The sequence below is a fragment of the Protopterus annectens genome, chromosome 8.part1 (genome assembly GCF_019279795.1).
Source record: "Protopterus annectens isolate FY-2018-M chromosome 8.part1, PAN1.0, whole genome shotgun sequence".
NCBI lineage: Eukaryota > Metazoa > Chordata > Ceratodontiformes > Protopteridae > Protopterus > Protopterus annectens.
The window spans coordinates 156,320,635-156,338,221 of NC_056742.1; the positions used below are offsets into that span (position 1 = coordinate 156,320,635).

General features: G+C 35.4%; 1 protein-coding gene and 1 long non-coding RNA gene across 2 annotated transcripts in view; one reads left to right on the forward strand and one right to left on the reverse strand.

The window, feature by feature from the left end:
- CDYL2 (chromodomain Y like 2) overlaps positions 1-13,321 on the reverse strand; it is a 477,019-nt gene extending 463,698 nt beyond the window's left edge. The window contains exon 1 of the mRNA XM_044081802.1: positions 12,925-13,321. Coding sequence (XP_043937737.1) covers positions 12,925-12,948 — 24 coding nt within the window. The 5' untranslated portion in view covers positions 12,949-13,321. The remainder of the gene's footprint in view (positions 1-12,924) is intronic.
- A 28-nt stretch (positions 13,322-13,349) lies between these two features.
- LOC122810264 lies at positions 13,350-16,080 on the forward strand. Its single transcript, XR_006366071.1, has 3 exons — positions 13,350-13,948; positions 15,125-15,195; positions 15,329-16,080. It is a non-coding gene; the product is annotated as an uncharacterized LOC122810264 (long non-coding RNA).
- The last annotated feature ends 1,507 nt before the right edge of the window (positions 16,081-17,587 follow it).

The window sequence follows — 17,587 nt, forward strand, 5'->3', positions numbered from 1 at the left end:
ATACTGTTATCTCGTGGGCAGGTGTACTGCCAGCATATGGAGCAATAACATCAATCTGGGAACTGAGAAAATTGTCTAAACTTCTCGAAATAATGAGCAATGCAACCTTTTCTGCCCTAAAATTGGTGACTGATGAACTGACTGCCATGATAACAGTAGTGCTTCAAAACTGCATGGCTCTTGACTTCACCCTAGCAGTGAGAGGAGGTATGTGCGCTTTAATCTAGCAGGAGTGATGTTCGTATATTCCTGACCACAAAACATGAGATAAGACAACCATCTTGAGGTAATTCAGCAGGTGTCAGCCATGACCAAACCAGGTCCAAATCCATTGACAGACCTTTTCCAGAAATTGTTTGGGGGGTGGGGCAGTATCCTGATGAACATCCTGATTGCCATCTGTGTAGGAATGATCCTACTGGTGGTATGTGTGTGCTGCTGCATCCCCAGCATGAAAAGACTGATTAAAGACTTTATAGACATGTCCGTTTCAGAAACCTTATACCAAGGTGCTGAACTTGAAGAATTGCTGAAAAACTGAAAATGCTTTCATAAGTTTAAACTGAATGACTCTCTTAACTGCAAATCCTGAGTAGGAAGAGGTTAGGGGAAGAAAAAATTGTTTATGCTTATCTTGAAAGTAGAATAAAAGGGGGGAAATGTTAGAAAAATGTGTAATAGTAATATGCATGCTTAGTGCATTTGAGGTTTAAAAGGGTTAATACATTTATTCTGTTCACACTGCATGAATCTGCACAGCTATTAGAAACTAAACAAGAAGCATTTCATTTCTGCTAATGTCATGAAACTTAAAGGGATATTCATTTCTGCTTATGCCATGAGAAAACATGCAGCTGCTAGAAGCTATTGATAAAGAAAACAATAGATGCTTGAAAGTTTAAACCGTAGTCAGCATTACTTGTACCAAAGCTCAAAATGTACCTTGAATCTAGGCAAAATGTAACACATGTATTAGAACAGTACAATTGAAGAAATGAAAAGTTGAAATGGACTAAAATAAGCCCAAGGTCAGGTTGTTTTTCTCAAAATGTTTTGCAAAACAGCAGATAATTTAACTTGGTCAGCAATAAATCTAGCAACATTTTCTGTAGAACATACAGAAAGCTGTATCTAACTATGTCAGCAATAGAATAGTAACATTTTCTGTGTGACAGGAAGAGAACTGTATAATATACTAATCACCAATAATTCAGACAAACCTTGTAACTACATGCTTTGTCTCCTTGCTGCAAGTAATAAAGGGTGCCTTGCTTGAACCTAACGTGAATTGGTCTTTGAAGTTTTTTCCTTTGACAGTGTGCCTTCTTGGGAGTATTACAAAATGTTAATACCTTCTTAATTCTTTGGTTGTCCCTCTGACTGGGCAATTAAGCAATTCATGCAAATAAGTAAAACTAAAACAAATCAGAGTGATTTAAAACTACAATACCGTTTACTATTAATGAAAACATTGCTAGTATTTCTGACTAAAATCTACTTTTAATTAGTAGTTGACAAGTCAAATGTGGGGCAAGACGCTATACTAAATTGAAATCATGACTGTGAATTATTACATACACAGAAACTGAGACGTTTTGGTTCAAGAGGATTGTGCAACTAAGGAGAACCTGGCAAATCATTCAAATTGCTTATTTATACATTCTACTATCCCATGCCTTGGAGAATCAAAAATGACCACGGTGGCAATTTATTAGAGTAGAGTAAAAGTCTGAATTGAGGCTTGGTAGCTTAAATATAGGCACTTAACCAGTCAACAAAAGGACAGAAAAATATTGCTTCACAGCCGTGCTCAATTATTCGCTACCCACGTGTGCTGCCAATTACTTCCGAAACAGCCATTATCCAGGACTGGATACTAATATCTAGATTACAAGCCTATTTCATCAGTAGGATTACTTGAAGATTATATCAGTGAACATAGTCCTCTAACTATTTGGAATGAGAGAAAGCAAAAAAAAATCTGATACCTTACTAAATGTAGCTTTAAATACACTGATGTAAATATTGTAAATTAGTTGATCCAACAAACAAAATGTAAAGCTCCTCAATGACTTCCTTTTATGGGTGATGCATCTAACCAATTTTACTCAGCCATATACAAAATCCTTAATAGTCCTGTTCCACTGACATCATTAAGGATGTAAAATACCCCACTGCCCTAGAGGACACTGGAAGCATAAACACTTGTACTTTACACCTGTGCAGATCATTAAAAATCATGGATATAATTTACTAAAACTAATTTCCAAACACACACTTATTCCTAGGGTACTTCTAGTTTGCTTTGTAATTCAATTACCAAAACAATTAAAAAACAATTAAAATGAATTATGTTACAATCAGCTTTCCAAATATTTCTGGTACAATTACTAAAACCTGGTACTAATATCACACCTCAGCATCATCTCATGACAATGACAATGGCAAAGTGACTGCTGACTTCCTAAGAAAATTCTGAATCAGTCCTGCCAGCCTAGTCACTCTGCTCCCCCCCATCTACAGCAATTTTCTAGTCCTACCACACAAAATTCCATGTGCAGGGAATAGGTATATTTACGATAAGAAACATTCTAAACAAAACATGACTCTGTTTGTCTGCTCCCCAAACTTATTAAAAATGGCTGCATACCTTCTGGCCATCCCTGCAAGTCTTCTCATAAATGCATGTAAGCAAACAGGCACTGTGCCTTCTACAAAGAAAGAAGCTGGTTCCATTCCTGTCAATGTGCTGCAACAAATGAACCGAATAATTAGTTGCAGTAAAACCATGTTTACCAAGATTAACTCCACATGCCCTGTGCATTTATATTAAACCTTGTAGCATCTAGTACAACAGCAACTCTTCTTACTTGTCAAGATATAATCTTCTTCTCAGCTCATAGCATACCTCCAAAAAAGGTATTCAGTAATCATAGCCTTAATGCTCTCTCTCAGACTTCTGAGAAAAAACATCAAGAAATGCTTTGTCAGGCTTATTTCTAGACCTATCCACAGCCTTCAGACATGGTAACCCATAATGGAATCATAAACATGATAGACTTCCACTAAAAACAAAACCCACCAGCCTCAGCAGCCTTACATTTAAAAACATCACAGATCATATTATTTAAACTAAATGCCAGCTCTTCTAATGTAGAGGTATAAAGCCCTGACTACAGCTCAAGCAACCAGAACTTAAATCACTGGATATAGCTGGCACAGGAACAAAGAGGGGTAAGAAAGATTGGCCATTATCATCTTCCTTTGGGGAGGGGAATAGTGGGCCACATGGTTTTCTATGGAGTCTTTTGCGGAGACCACAAGCCAGATGGGAGTGCTGGCTTCAAGGAGTGCATCTCAATCTAGAGGAGTTAAATAATTTGTAAAAAGACATAATTGCTGACTACCACCGCATGCTGAAGCCTGACATTAGCATGTGCCATGGGGATAAGGTTTCAAGGACAAACCCTGATCATCCTCATGAATGACAGATCTCTTCCCAGTCTTTTTAACGTTTGCCCCCAAGAAAAAGAAAGAAATAAAGGTCTCTCTTCAAGATAGAATGAATATGTCAGGAGGGACAGCTTTGTTACCAAGGAGGATGGCTAGAGCAAAAAATCAAATCTGCAAAAAACAAATATGTCAACTCAACAAAATGTCAACATTAGCCCAGGCTCCTTAAAAAATTAATATACCTCAACTCACATTTTTTTTTTACTTTTGCTTTGATTCATAAATCAGTATAGGTGTATATTACATAGCCAGCCATACCCTTACACTCAATTTAACACACAAGATTTCTATGTATAACATTAAAATACTCCAGATAGAAAAGACACTGATGCTACAAATTTAAATTAACCAGTTTTATTTTAAATGCTTATTTGTTTTGGGGAAAATTATGCCTTTCATTATCAGGTTCTCCAGCTATGACTGTAATAATTTAACTTAAAGGAGAACCACACCCACAGACTCAAAAACATTTATTTCATCATGGTTTGGGGTTTCCTACATTTTAACACCACTCTGGGACTATTTACAGGTTTGTAAATATTTTTATATGTAATTTCGGAGTCTGACCACATGGGGTCTGGCATCTTGAAGTAATTCTGATTGTTTAGTCTGCCTCTAGGTATTCCACAATGCAGTGCTTGTCTGCAAAATGTTACATTATGCAGGCCTCTTTTTTCCTAAAGCTATCACTGCATTGATTTTCCATGCATACAATAATGTCTTTCAGTCAGTTTTAAGTAACATTTCATATTGTTCAATGACTAAACACAAACATTGCAAATGCCACAGAACAGGCTTTCAAAGTGATTTTTACTGCGGCTTCTTTTTCAAATGGCTAAACTGCAGTTTTTTGTGAAGCCTGAATCATACTACTTCGACTCATCTCCCATCCCACTTCACATCTAACTTCTCTAGCTGTCAAAGTGCTAGAGCTGTTACCTGCTGTGACTTGATAGCTCACAGCAGGTGACCTGACTCGTGTACTGTTTTCTTGTTCTAGCCTTTTTCTGTATGGGTAGTGGAAGGACCAGGGAGCTGTGACATCACAGCATGAGTGGGTTTTTAGGACGGTTATGGTGATGTCAGTTTGGAGAGGGAATTGGCCAGAAAACTATATGCATTCAGTGGCACTGATGACATCAATGAATTGGAGACTACAGCAAGCTTTTCCAGGGTGGGATAAAAGTTTTTTTGAAAGTGAGTGAAACTACCACAGTACAGTAAGGTACTGTTCTAGTGGAGAGAAGCAGTCAATTTAAAATATTTTAAATACTGTGATATTGTTTATTCATAGCAGGGACAATAAAGAGAGAAAAAGGACAGAAAAGTTGAGCATTTAATAATAAAATCCCATTGTTGTCCTTTAAATTGGGTATATGAAAACATGAAGTAATGAGAGGATGACAGTTCTTAAAATTGCTGACTTTGGCAAAACTGTGCTAAAAATCAACAGAGCTGCCTGTATGTAACTTTTTAATCAATGGAGTATATTTCTGTGCAAAATTCTCTTTGCAATAAATGTTATACCCAATATACTCTTCTATTCCATTGTTGCTACTATTATACAACTTGATTATGTTAAGTAATAACTGTAATTTGCTTATTAGTAATAATTGTAATTTGGTGTGTAACTGTACAGGACTCCACCCTCCTCTGAAAATGGGCTCCTCGCCCAGTTGGACATATCCAGTCAACAAATGCCAAAATAGATAAACAATGGATAAATAATAAATACAGGTGTGCTTCCAAGGGAAGAATCACTTACAAAAATGCATTCATTTATTCTTGGATATGTATTTTATCTAGTTTCAGACAGAGAAGAAACTACTCCTGCACTCAGTGAGAGTAATATTAAGAAACTAGTCCTGAAGAGGATGCTCTATTACACCGTCATGCACACCAAACTCACTAATAAACTGCAGATGCACAACAACAAACTAGCACATTACATGAGCACCATGAGAAATTTAGGGACTCAAGTGTCTGCTTCATTCACATCATCTACATTTGTAATAACTTTCTGAAAGTAATCATTGCTGAAGTCACACATTAGGCTGCTTCCCATTTCCTACCATTTGCCAATTAGAGGTAATGCTGAATATTGAGACATCAGAAATGTTTACATCATTTGACATCAAGACAACAATGTATACTAGCTATACATTTAATCCCAATGACATGTTATAGGTGATGTGGTCATCCTTCACATTCTAATGTGTGTCCTGGTGCAGACTAATATCCTGTCCAGAAGTAGTTTCTCTGTTTTTTGCTCAAGTGCCAGGAGAGTCTTGGCTGCCCCAGAACACTGAAATCGATAATGCAGATACAAGGAAGGGAGGTTGGGATGGATGGATGAATGAATGAATGGTTAGTTCCAGTACTGACTACAACGGAAAATGCAATTACTACTAACCATGAAACTTACAGATACTGACCAATGTGTACTACAAGATATGCCTTATATCTAGCTTATACATTTTCTCAAAAACCTGTATGTTGCGTTTGAGGGGTGGGTTGAAACAACTCTGACACCCAGTGTCTGTAGTAGTAGTAGTTACCTAATGAATTGCTTTCTGGAAACCACAATGTTAAATTCAAATTATGGGTAAAAAGTTAAAGATCAATTAAAGCATTCTCCAACTTACCTCTCTTAGATGGAAAGAACATTAACCCCTAGCTAAAAATATTAGCATGCAGTTCAGTCACATCCCTACTTGAAAAGTTGTACAGTACAAAATCTTTAAGGTCATTTTTTACCAGGTTAGCTGTCTTTCTCCTTATTGGCCAAACTTCCAGTTGTCAATTCCTCTTGTTGCAAGAATTCCACTGCGTCTTCTTCAATTTGGCCACCTGTCTGGAATAAATCTCTTCTATGTTTGGTTGTCTCTCGAAATTCCCGTTATTTATTTTTCAGTCTCTTTGATCTCAGACTACTGCTTTCACTAAAGGGGCCAGTCCATTCTTTGTGTTATTAGTAACTTCGATGATGTTGACTCCTGGTCATGGCCTACTGGTCTTTTCCATCTGCTCTTCAATCTATTACCTTGGAAACTTGGTGGTTTTGAACATGCTCCACCTTTCTTATACATTTCCATGTCTCTATGTAATTTATTGATTTTTCTCAAGAACTGCAGCACACACGTTATCCACTTTGTCAAATACATGTTGATAATTCATTTTATACTGATCAAATAAATCATTTTGAATAGATTTGTTCAATAACATGTCTGTGTCACTGGATAATACTTCTATTTGCTCAATATTATTATTTGATAATCAACCTCATTAAATCACTGCCAGCCTTTTCAAATAGTCATTAATTCACAATGAAATTCAGAACCCACTTGGGCTGCATTAGGGAACGAGCAAAACTGGAGCCCCTTTGGCGCTCGCTTCAATTCAATATTTCTCAACAAGCAGCTGTTTTCCAGCTGCAACTTTTTAAACAATAACTTCTTTTCAAATGTTGCTAGTTCATCTTGCATTGACCCTCTAACTTCATTTTTCCCCTTATTAATCTAACCTAAATCACCATTAAAGGAAAACTGGTTAACCTTCCATAAATTAAATGCAATTTTAGAATTAGAAAAATGTTCATTCTTAATTGGGCTATTGGCTATGTTAAAGGTAAGCCAAAACTGTCCACCGATTCAGATGCACCTCTTTGTGTATCTTGAGTACTTTGAACAGTAATGTTGGGGGTATTCATTACAAAATGTTGGTGCTGCTGCAATAACAATATTAGAAACCCCCCCCCACTGCGAGTGAGGTTTTGGCAGAGATGTTTTAAAGAGGAGGGTATCCTAGGAGTTTTATAACTGAGATTGGGAGAGAAGTTATTGGAAACAGGTTAAATGGGGTCTTCTGACCACAGACTGATAAAAGTGGAATGAACACATATAGTAATTTAATTTAAGAAGAATTCTAGTTTCAATACAAAAAATTGTGTGTTATGATACAGTCTTTAGCTAGCCAAGCCACTGCAATGTGCATGAATAAGAATTTGAATTTTTTAAAGGGAGAGGGTGTTTTAAAAGAAAAAATGGTGAAAAATTAAGCATTGTGTACAGGAAAGGGAAGTTGTTTAAGAATTACTTGGAAAGTAGGGTACATGCCCATAACAATATAGCTAACAACAAGGGCATGTTTAAATGTGGTTGTTGTCCACAGTGTCCATATGTCAAATGAACTGAAAGTTTTTGTATTAGAGGATATACTTTTATGGTAAATGGTCATTTCAATTGTGATTCCAAAAATATAGTACGTTTAGCCAGCTGCAAATTTTGTAATGCATTCTGTATTGGCAAAACATCTAGAAAGTTAAGAGACAGAATGTATGAACACCTGTTGGATATTAGAAAAGAAAAAACTTCAAATGTCTTGTGGAGACATATAAGAGACTTTAACACATATGTATTTGAAGTTTTATTCATAGAACAAATAAAGAGAGTGCTAGAGGATTCATAATAAATGAATATTTGGATGACTGTGAATTAAGGTGGCAACTAAGGCTGGATGCAACAAGTCCACCTGGTACTAATGACAGCATCTCTATTAACTCTGTTTTAAAATTGAGACAACTTAAAGCTTAATTTCAGTATAATTAATCTAAGCACATTATTGGTAGACAATATGAAGTGTGGGTCACATGATGTTATTTTGTAATTAATGCTGATTATTTATTGAGAGAACAGTTTCATAATAGCCAGTTCAGAGGAAGTCCCAGATTGTAATTAATGGAACGAAAGGGCTTAACTGAGTTTTAAACGGAATTTTTATGTTGGATTTTATGTCTATAGTTTTAAGTGTATTATTTGATTAAAGTTGCCGTTTTAATTCTCTGGGTGTCCAGTATTTGTTCAGCTTGGTCATCATAGCAGGTGGATTATAATCGTTGTTTGCCGAGTTTCTGTGTGGTTCTGAGTTTGTTTCAATTTATAAACACCAGCTGTATGCTTTTAAAACAGCATCTGATATTGAAAGGTAAGCTTACAAACAATGCACAAGAAATAGGATCACTGTACAGTAAGTCATCTCTCTAAATACTATTATTGCACAGGGAATCAAAAATGTAATCTTCTGATGTCAGTTGTTCCAGCTAACATAATGCCATGATGGGAAGACCTACTTTTCTGGACTGGTGCCAACAAGGATGATTTCTGTGCAGACTCTGTATATCTGCTTGTGTCAACATGGGTTTCCACCAGGTATCCAGTTTCTTCCCACGTCTGAAAATATATTAAGTGATGGATTGGTATCACACTCAGGATTGGCAGTCGGTCTTACACCCACTGTCCACCAGGAGGGGCTCATCCCGACCCTGAACATATAAACTGCATATCAGAATAACTACTTATACTGCCCTAATGTAAAAATAAATAAATAAATAAATAACTTGGACTTACTTGAATAACAGGAAAAAAAGAACATCTGTTCCAATGTTCAAAAACTTCCTAGACCCTTCTCCCATTCAAATTTTTTTAACAAGTCATAAAAATATAATGCAACTGATATACAAAAATTAATTTTGGATAACTATTGTAAATTTCACTTTCAAAAAAAAAAATAAAAATCCCTTTTCAGTATTATTGCAGACTGACACCCAAAGTGGGAAACACCACAAAAAAAGTTATGGAGAAACTTATTAAAGAATCATCACCACAACATCAAATCAAAGGAATGCGACAAATGAATATGGAAATACCATTTTTCAATTAGAAAGTGTTATGCATTATAAGGAAAATATATATGTGTTAGGGATATCGTGTAATCTTCAAAACAGCATTCACAACTAAATGCCTTGTTTTATAACCAATTATTACAAAATACCTTACCAATTAAAACTAAGATTTAAATGAGTTTATGAAAGCTAGGGAAAGACTTGAAACACAAAAGGGTAGATTGCTGGATTTTAATCCAGGTGGAGAATCCAAATCAAAAAGTGTGGTACAGAAGCAAAATGACAGAGCTACACAGCATACATTAAAACTTTACTTCCATCTGGTCTGTGTGGGTAAATGACATCCATTTAGCTTTATTCTGATTACATCCTACATGTACTTCAAAAGTTTTTATAACGGTTTCAGGAAACTGAATCTCATCTCAGTTTTACTGTGGTTTCAGTATGTGTTTTGTAGTCGTTTAACCACAATAACCAGCTGCCAGGTTAAAGTATTGCTTAAAAATACACATCATGCTTTATTTTCCATTCACACATTAAGCATAATTTTAACAGTATCTGCTAACTATAATAAAAAAGGAAAATACTCTCTTCACTCCTGCTTATGCAAACAAAATTAATTTGCTATACACACATATATTGGCTAACTGCTTTATACAAGTTTTTGTCTGCCTAGCTTAGTCTGAAAAGCAATGCACAGTATTGACAATTTAAAAATAGGTAACTCTGCAGAGCTGATTGATCATCCAAATGAAATTTCAAACTGAAGTATAGATATTGTCTTAAGAGTCTTTGGTTAAGGAGGATATAAATTGGCTTCCAGTCCATGGACTAAATTAGCAGTCAAAATAATCACAATTAAAAAAAACTTTAAAACCTTTTTGTAGCAGTTTACTTCAGAAAAAAAAGCATTTACTACTAATAAAAGTAGATCATAAGATCTCTATATAGTTATTCTGAGGAGAAAAAAAACATATCCAGAACATGTAATTAGTGTGTATGATAGAATATTTGCTTATTTCAGCTTGGTGTCTCTTTCAAGCATCCCAATTTATGTTTGATTAGTAACTAATGTAAATGGAAAAGCTGCCGTAAGCTTAAAGTTAATTTCTTGATGCTCCCCAAAAATGTATTTATATTAAGAAAATTTGAATGTGCTACTTGCGTCAATAAAATCAAAATAAAGACAATTATTTGCAATAACCATTGCAATGCTTTGTTTTAGTGAGATGGAGTAAAAAATGTTTTGGGCGAAAAAACAAACAAATGCTTAAAGAAATAAACACAAAGGATACACCTTACATGCCAACACTAAACAGCAGTAAACACATATGGAATACAAGTTGTTAAGGAACAGTTGTAGAAGTTAGAAAATAGGCAGGAAAAGTGAGAGACAGTTTAGAAAAAAACACTGGTATCAGGGATAGGTTTTATTACAATCAGAAGGCTTTTGAATACAGAAATGAAATAACAGAAAAGAACATGGGAGACAGAAAAGACAAAGAAACAATGAAAGGAGACAAAGAATGAGGTTCTAGAAGAATGGCACAGGACAAATGCTGTGTTGCAAGTTAAGGCAAACTGACAAGTTTGCTCAGTAACAGAATCCCTGCAGCCCAGGCATTAGAAGTGACAGCAGGAAAACAGTGACTGTAACAGTTTATGAGCACAAGTAAAGAAATATTCATGCAACTAAGACAGAAATCACATGAAGGTCTTGTAAGTTAAGAATCACACTTTGTAAATGAAGAATAGTTGAGCCCATTAGAATATAAACCTTGACTGTGACATTCTCAGTCTATGAGGTTCAAAGAACACAAGTACATTCTTAAAACAAAAGCAGGCAGTACCACACTAGCAATGGTACAAAGATAAATTAATTGCTTCTACACTATGTTAACATATATAAAGCAATCATGTACAGCTTTTAAAGGAATTAATCCACATTTTGCACATAATGCCATTCTAATATGCTAGCAAATCTAATAAATAACCTGCATGTAAGAGGACGGGTACTCAAGAAGCAAAATGAACACTCCTAACACCTTGCATCTAAATGTTTCATCTCCCAAACCTCTGCTTACACTTATCATGGGTACCAGAACTTGCCAGAGATTTGGGATCTTTGCGGTCATTAGCCTAGTACACACCTATTAATCTATATCCAATGACAAAAAATGAATTCTACAGACACACAGTAAAACATTTACATTAATACACAGATTTTTACAATCATTGCTCAACAGATTAGAGCTCCATGGCATAGTAGTACATTATCATTCTGGATATTTGCAGTTTGCAGACATCACCAAACACTAAAAATATAAATGCATTCTAGGAACACACTAAATGCAAAGTAACTATCCAGCAAAAAAGCAGGGTACTGAATACTTTGCACAGGTGCTTAAAAATATTCTTAGCACTCAGAATAGTTTATTCTCTTCTCCAACTACATCTTAAAGAACTTATTTAATTTGAAAACAAGCTTCTTGAATCTAAACTGAGGGACAGCATCTTATAAAATGCGAAGCTCCTTCAGGTTCTGAAAAACAATTCAGAATCACTTACAATAAGCAACAAAGCAGTCAGACTGCAAATAAGTGACTACATAAAAAACTATCTGAAATACATCACATTTTCTGCAGAAATATACACTATCCTATTCAGCTTAATGTATAACTAGTCTAGTAATAAAGTGTTGGGGCTTTTCTCATTTACCAGGAAAGCTGCAAATCTCTTCCTGGTGGATGTCCTGCACATATAGCTCTGTACTGTTTGCTAATTAATAGGTTTTCCCACAGCATCTGTGGTTCCCCCCACGTCAAAGAAGCAAGCAAAAAACCAAACAGCATCACTAGAAGTCACAGGTACAAATCTGGTTTTAGCAGAACTTGCCTTATTGTTAGCTCTTCTGTAGGAGACAGCTACCTTTCCACATTTTACTTACAACATATCAATGTTGCTTATACATCAGCTGTTGGCTCTCCTAAAGACCCATGGCTCTAATCTAGGACTACGTATAAATAAACAGCAAGTCAGACAGTTTGGTATATATTTCAGTTGGAATACTACTAATCTTACATTAAAACGTTTATTAGCATTACAGTACCACTGCTACCAGCAAACGACGAATCAAACAGCTCTATTTAATAACCCAGTTGTTAAATCAAAACTTTGATACATAGATGAAGAAGCAGATTTCATTTTCACCAATATTTTGCCTTTCAACACAGCACTAGAGGATACTATGCCCTCCAACATGATATCACACAGATGAGCATCCTAGGTCCTTAAAAACAAAATATCAAGGTGCTAATGGTTCAACACGTAAATCAACGTATTATTTATTCATTTACAAAGTATATATTTTGTTTTGCAATCAATAACAAGACTGAAACCTCCATTCCATTCTTCGTGACTATATTTCACTTTAGCTATACTTTTTAGACTCTATGGTGATATGGATACACACCTCTAACACTATAATGACGCTCTCTGTTAAGGCCTATAGATCAACCAAACGCAAACTATATATAAAAAAGAGCCGGAGCAGGATCGAGCGAGTGATTGCGTTATCCGCTTTTCTAGCAAAAGGAGTTGCGTAGCTCGCTGTTTTGGATTCAGTGCTCAGCATCAGCCCCCTGTCAGTAGCAGCAGCCCTCCTCTGACTTTTCAAATCTCTACTCCAACCTTACAAGTAAGCTTTAGCTAACGGTATCTTTTTACAGTACCTCGTAAAGGTCCCCCGAAGCCATGCTCGGTTGCGGAACTTAGCTTGCCTCTGCTTTCTAGCTTTTCTCCGCCTGTGCTGAGCAGGCTGTGTTTGCAGGATGACAGGCTTTGCTTTGTGTGTGCGCAGAATCAGATGGAGAGAGGCGGCTGGCGTAACCAGCGCTCTGCTCTGCACGAGCCGGCTCTGGTCGTCAACTAAATGGATGCTTAAACTCAACAAAACATTATAAACAGCAAACTAGTCTGCATTTTTGAAACTGTTGTCTAAAATCTATAATACGACTGTTGGGTTCACTCATAACTACTTATAAGTGAACTATGTTTCGAATGCACGCAATCTCTTGCACTCTTTAATACCACAGTGGAAAAGTGATGTAAAAATTTAGTGGTCTTTGAATTTGAGAATAAGTTTCTTGGGGTTAATACGGAAGCCTCTCAGGCTCTGTCCTTTTTGTTTGCCTTCGAAGAGTTAACTCCCTAATTGTTTTCCGCACAAACACACGTGAAAGGGAGTGGTAACAACGCACTTTACAGCTTCTACCATCAATGTTTTGAGGACCTGTGAGAACAAAAGCTCGTGTAACTTTTTGGTAGACCAACATTATCTGCGTCACAAAAATGAAACTGTATTTTCTCAAGTATTCAAGCGTGTTTCAGTTTTTCTTGCCGTTAATACATTATACTAAAAATGCATAACTTTGGCTGAAACGCAAGAAAAGGATTCTATCAGTGCTTCATCATTGTTTTGGTTGTATTCCCACGAAGGCGTTGGCTTGGGGAATTGATTGCACCTGTTTCTGATTTCTTTGTAGACATAACTGGCACCGATCCATGAACTTTCTAGAATTATTAAGCCTTGTGCATAGCAGGGGATTGTCACCCAGAAGTGTGTTCTATTTGGGACTGGAACCTGTTACTGATTTTGGTGATAAGTGTCATACCTCTCAACTGTCCCTGAATTTCACCCAAGTTTTAGCTCTGCCCCACTTAATCTGTCCTAAAACTAAAGCTCTTAGAGAAAATGTATTGAATTACACTTAAATTATGACAATAATTAAGAGTTATAGACTTATTTTACTTCAGAAAAAATGTATATTAATTCATATTCTCTTAATCTGTCGATGTCTCAAATTAATAGTGTTAACATTTAAAAGTGTCCCTGATTATTTCTGGGATTGTCTTTACTTTGATTCTTCTGAGATTTGTCTCCATCGGTTGAGAGCTATGATGTGAATGTTGGGAGCAGGTGGGTAGTAGCATACAAAATAGATACTAACAATTTAAGTTGCTGGCTGGCTTACTCACAAATTAGAGACATTTTCTTCATTGCCTTCCTGCATAGTTATTTAAAACGAAATGTTCAGACATATACAGGCTTATTCTATTGAAGTGTTAGGGGCTGATGGTTAGGAAAGCTTAACTAGTCACATATAGTCTGGTGGAGCGCAGGAATCTGTTGGTTAGTTAAGTGGAATTATATATTACAGAAGCAAATGTGCAGATTGAGTGAGTCATGTATTTTTAAACGTGTTTTCTAGTAGAGTGCATTTATTCATTGTTCTAGCCATTCCATTCTTGTTTTCCACAACCCTAATTTTTAATCCTGGTGTGAGCATTCTCTCATGTTGAACTTTGTGTTCTATGAGTACATAAAATGCATTCACTTTCCAGTCTACTTTATCTGTACCTCTTGGGGCAATGGAGCCAATAAAATAAATGCATTATGCATTGAATGAGGCATAACCAAGTGACAGAAGAATCATTTTGCTGTGGAACTCCGACCAAAATGCTTTAAATGAACTAGGTTAAATGAGAATAACCAGTGTTAAAAAATAACCAATTACAGAGACAAAGTAGTAAGAAAACTAAGTTAATTTGGAATATGTAAGCTGCATTAGTAGATCACATGCAACTGTAGAAGAGCTGAATTCCAAAATTGTTATTTTAGGAGACCTGTATTCTTTTCTTAATAAAACGGGTAAGTAAACTGTATGTTATTACACAAGTTAAGATGTACACCAACACAGCACATCTGCATTGCCTAGGAAGTATCAGTGTTGAATTGGTATAAATGAAGTCTATTTTAATATATGCCCTGTTTTAATTTTAAATGTGTACACAACCATTGATGAGTATTTTCTTTACTAGAGGATTAGAACTGTAAAGAAGTAATCCACAGTGTGTGTTTTCTCTGTCCAGGTCATGATTTCAAACTAAGGCTCTAAGTCTTCAGTTCTTCATATGAGCTGGCTCATGCTATTCTGGAAGTGGTAAGTTATCTTATTTGTGTATGGTTTCTGTTACCAAAATGGCCTTGATAAATGATCATCATCTTATCCCAGCATGGGAAACTGCAGGTTGTCTGTGGAGCTACAACAGTAATTTATGTTTTCCTTTTTTCAGGTCTGTGTAATTGTCAAGCCTATGAATGGAACATCTGGAAAATTTTCATATATCTATATACCATTACTGTCCAAAAGCTCATATGAAATCCTTGTAGCATTGATTACGTGAAGTAATAATTCCAGCAAAGATCTCACCCAGTGAATCATTATACAGTTTGTATAAAATATTCGTATATGTTTACATTGCATTTTTGGGTATAAGTAAATGCACTGTTGCCTTCAATACATATTTTCCTCAAAAACAATATCATCATCGTAGTATCTTAGATGAGATATTTCTTTCTTAACTTTTAATTCTGTGCAATCAGTAAAACCTAGTTAAGTCACACTGTTATATATTTCATCAAAGATGATAGAAGTGGATATAAATGGCAAAAAGCCAGAACAAAATTTTTAAACAGTAAACTAACAAGTGATGTAATGCATGCGACTTACAGTTTATGTCAGAAGAAAAAAGAGAGAGCATGCTATTGGTAACTGCTGGAATTACTTAAAGATCGTCTGTAAAGGATCTTTAAGGTGAATATATTTTTACCCATCAAAGTAAAGCAAATCTTTGTGCTTGCAATCCCTATCTGGTATCAAAGTAAAGTGTCTTTATTTCAATTTTCAGTAGAAAAATAACCTTTGAATGTCCTACAGAATGCAGAAGTTTAGTGCAAATGCCTACCTTTGCATTCACTTGGCAGGGATGTTCGTCACATGCTAATAATGTTTCTTGGAGTTTCTGAAAGTCCTACTTAAGACGTAAGTTCATGGAAACTACTAATGTGAGGGGCTGTTAATTGGCAAACAGTGGTAAAGCAGTTAGTCTTTCACAAATACAAATTGCTTATTAATTAATTCATTAAATAATTACCAAGTCTTGTCCAAAATTATGTCAGTATAGTCTAGCAGGGTGAACTGTTTGAAGACAGACATTCATTTCAGTTCCATGTACTGCAGGAATTTTAAAAGTTATTTTATAATAAAAGAAAAATCCTTCATTTTGTTAAAAGGTGTTGATCACAAGCCTAAAGATATGCTCTACTTTAATGTAAGTTTATTTTATTATCCACCAGAAATCCTTTAGACTATCTTTAAACCTACTGATATGACTAGCTGTCTCTTTTTTTATATCTTATAAATCTTTTTAGCTACTACTTTTCTCAGTAACAGATTTATTCATGTGAAATTACTAAGGATTTTAGTATTTCAGTTTGGAAATATAGAGTTCTTCCCCTCTTAGTATGTCTACAGTTATAACTAGAAATAGAAGAGATACAATACACTCCTGCATACTTCTTTTTGACTTGAAGCCACAGGTGTCATGCTTTCGGGTTAACAGTACTTAAAACAGTTTCTTATGTTTTATCTAATCAGTTTATAAGTGTATGAGAAATTAGAACTTGACTATTCACCTTTCTAAACTAAACGGAATATAATAAATAGTTTATAGCAGCAGTTTGATTTACATTTAGTTGTTTCAGAAGTTATGGGGAAAATCTATGCAAAAAAAAAAGAAGATAGTAGATTTTATGAATTATTACAAAGGGAAACAAAGAATAGAAAAACAAAAGCTATAATAACATATAAAGCTCTACATGAGTTGAGACTGTAGGTAAGAAATGGCAAACTGCAAAGCTCTCTTATCTGCTTTTGGTTTTTGACATCTCTTTTAATAAAACTGGTAGATCAGTAGCGGGATCCGCATTTTAGGAGGGAAGCATTAAGTAACAAATTTTTTGACAGGCTTCGTCTGACATGAGCTAATAAATTATTTGTCCATTCATGAAGAGAATATATGCGTTTTGCTACTGTATATACTTTAGTTTTGTTTAAAAGAAAGAGCAGATACTGTTAGATATGATGATGTGGAAGACCAAGAGAGAGTCCTGATTTGTCTAGACAAAATATATGTCATGAAGAATTAGATGAAGCACTGAAACTTGTACCAAAAGTTATTAAACTGTAAAAGTGTCAAGCTCAGGAACATGAAATAGCACCTTAGTATCTGAGCCATTAGCCCAAAGAAGCAGTGTAGTCAGTGATTGCTAGAATACATGCTGTTTGTGTCCAGCTACAATTTAATATGTTATTAGTAGAATGTTAATAATGCTGTGAACATCTACCCCATTGCCATTCAGTCACCCCATAATTTATGCCTTTTAAGCCTTTGGCAGTGCAAAGTTGTTAACCAGTTAAGTAATTTTTATTTCAGGTTTAAACTTGCATTTGTAAGACATTGAGCAACATCAGAAATGCTGACCAAAAAAAC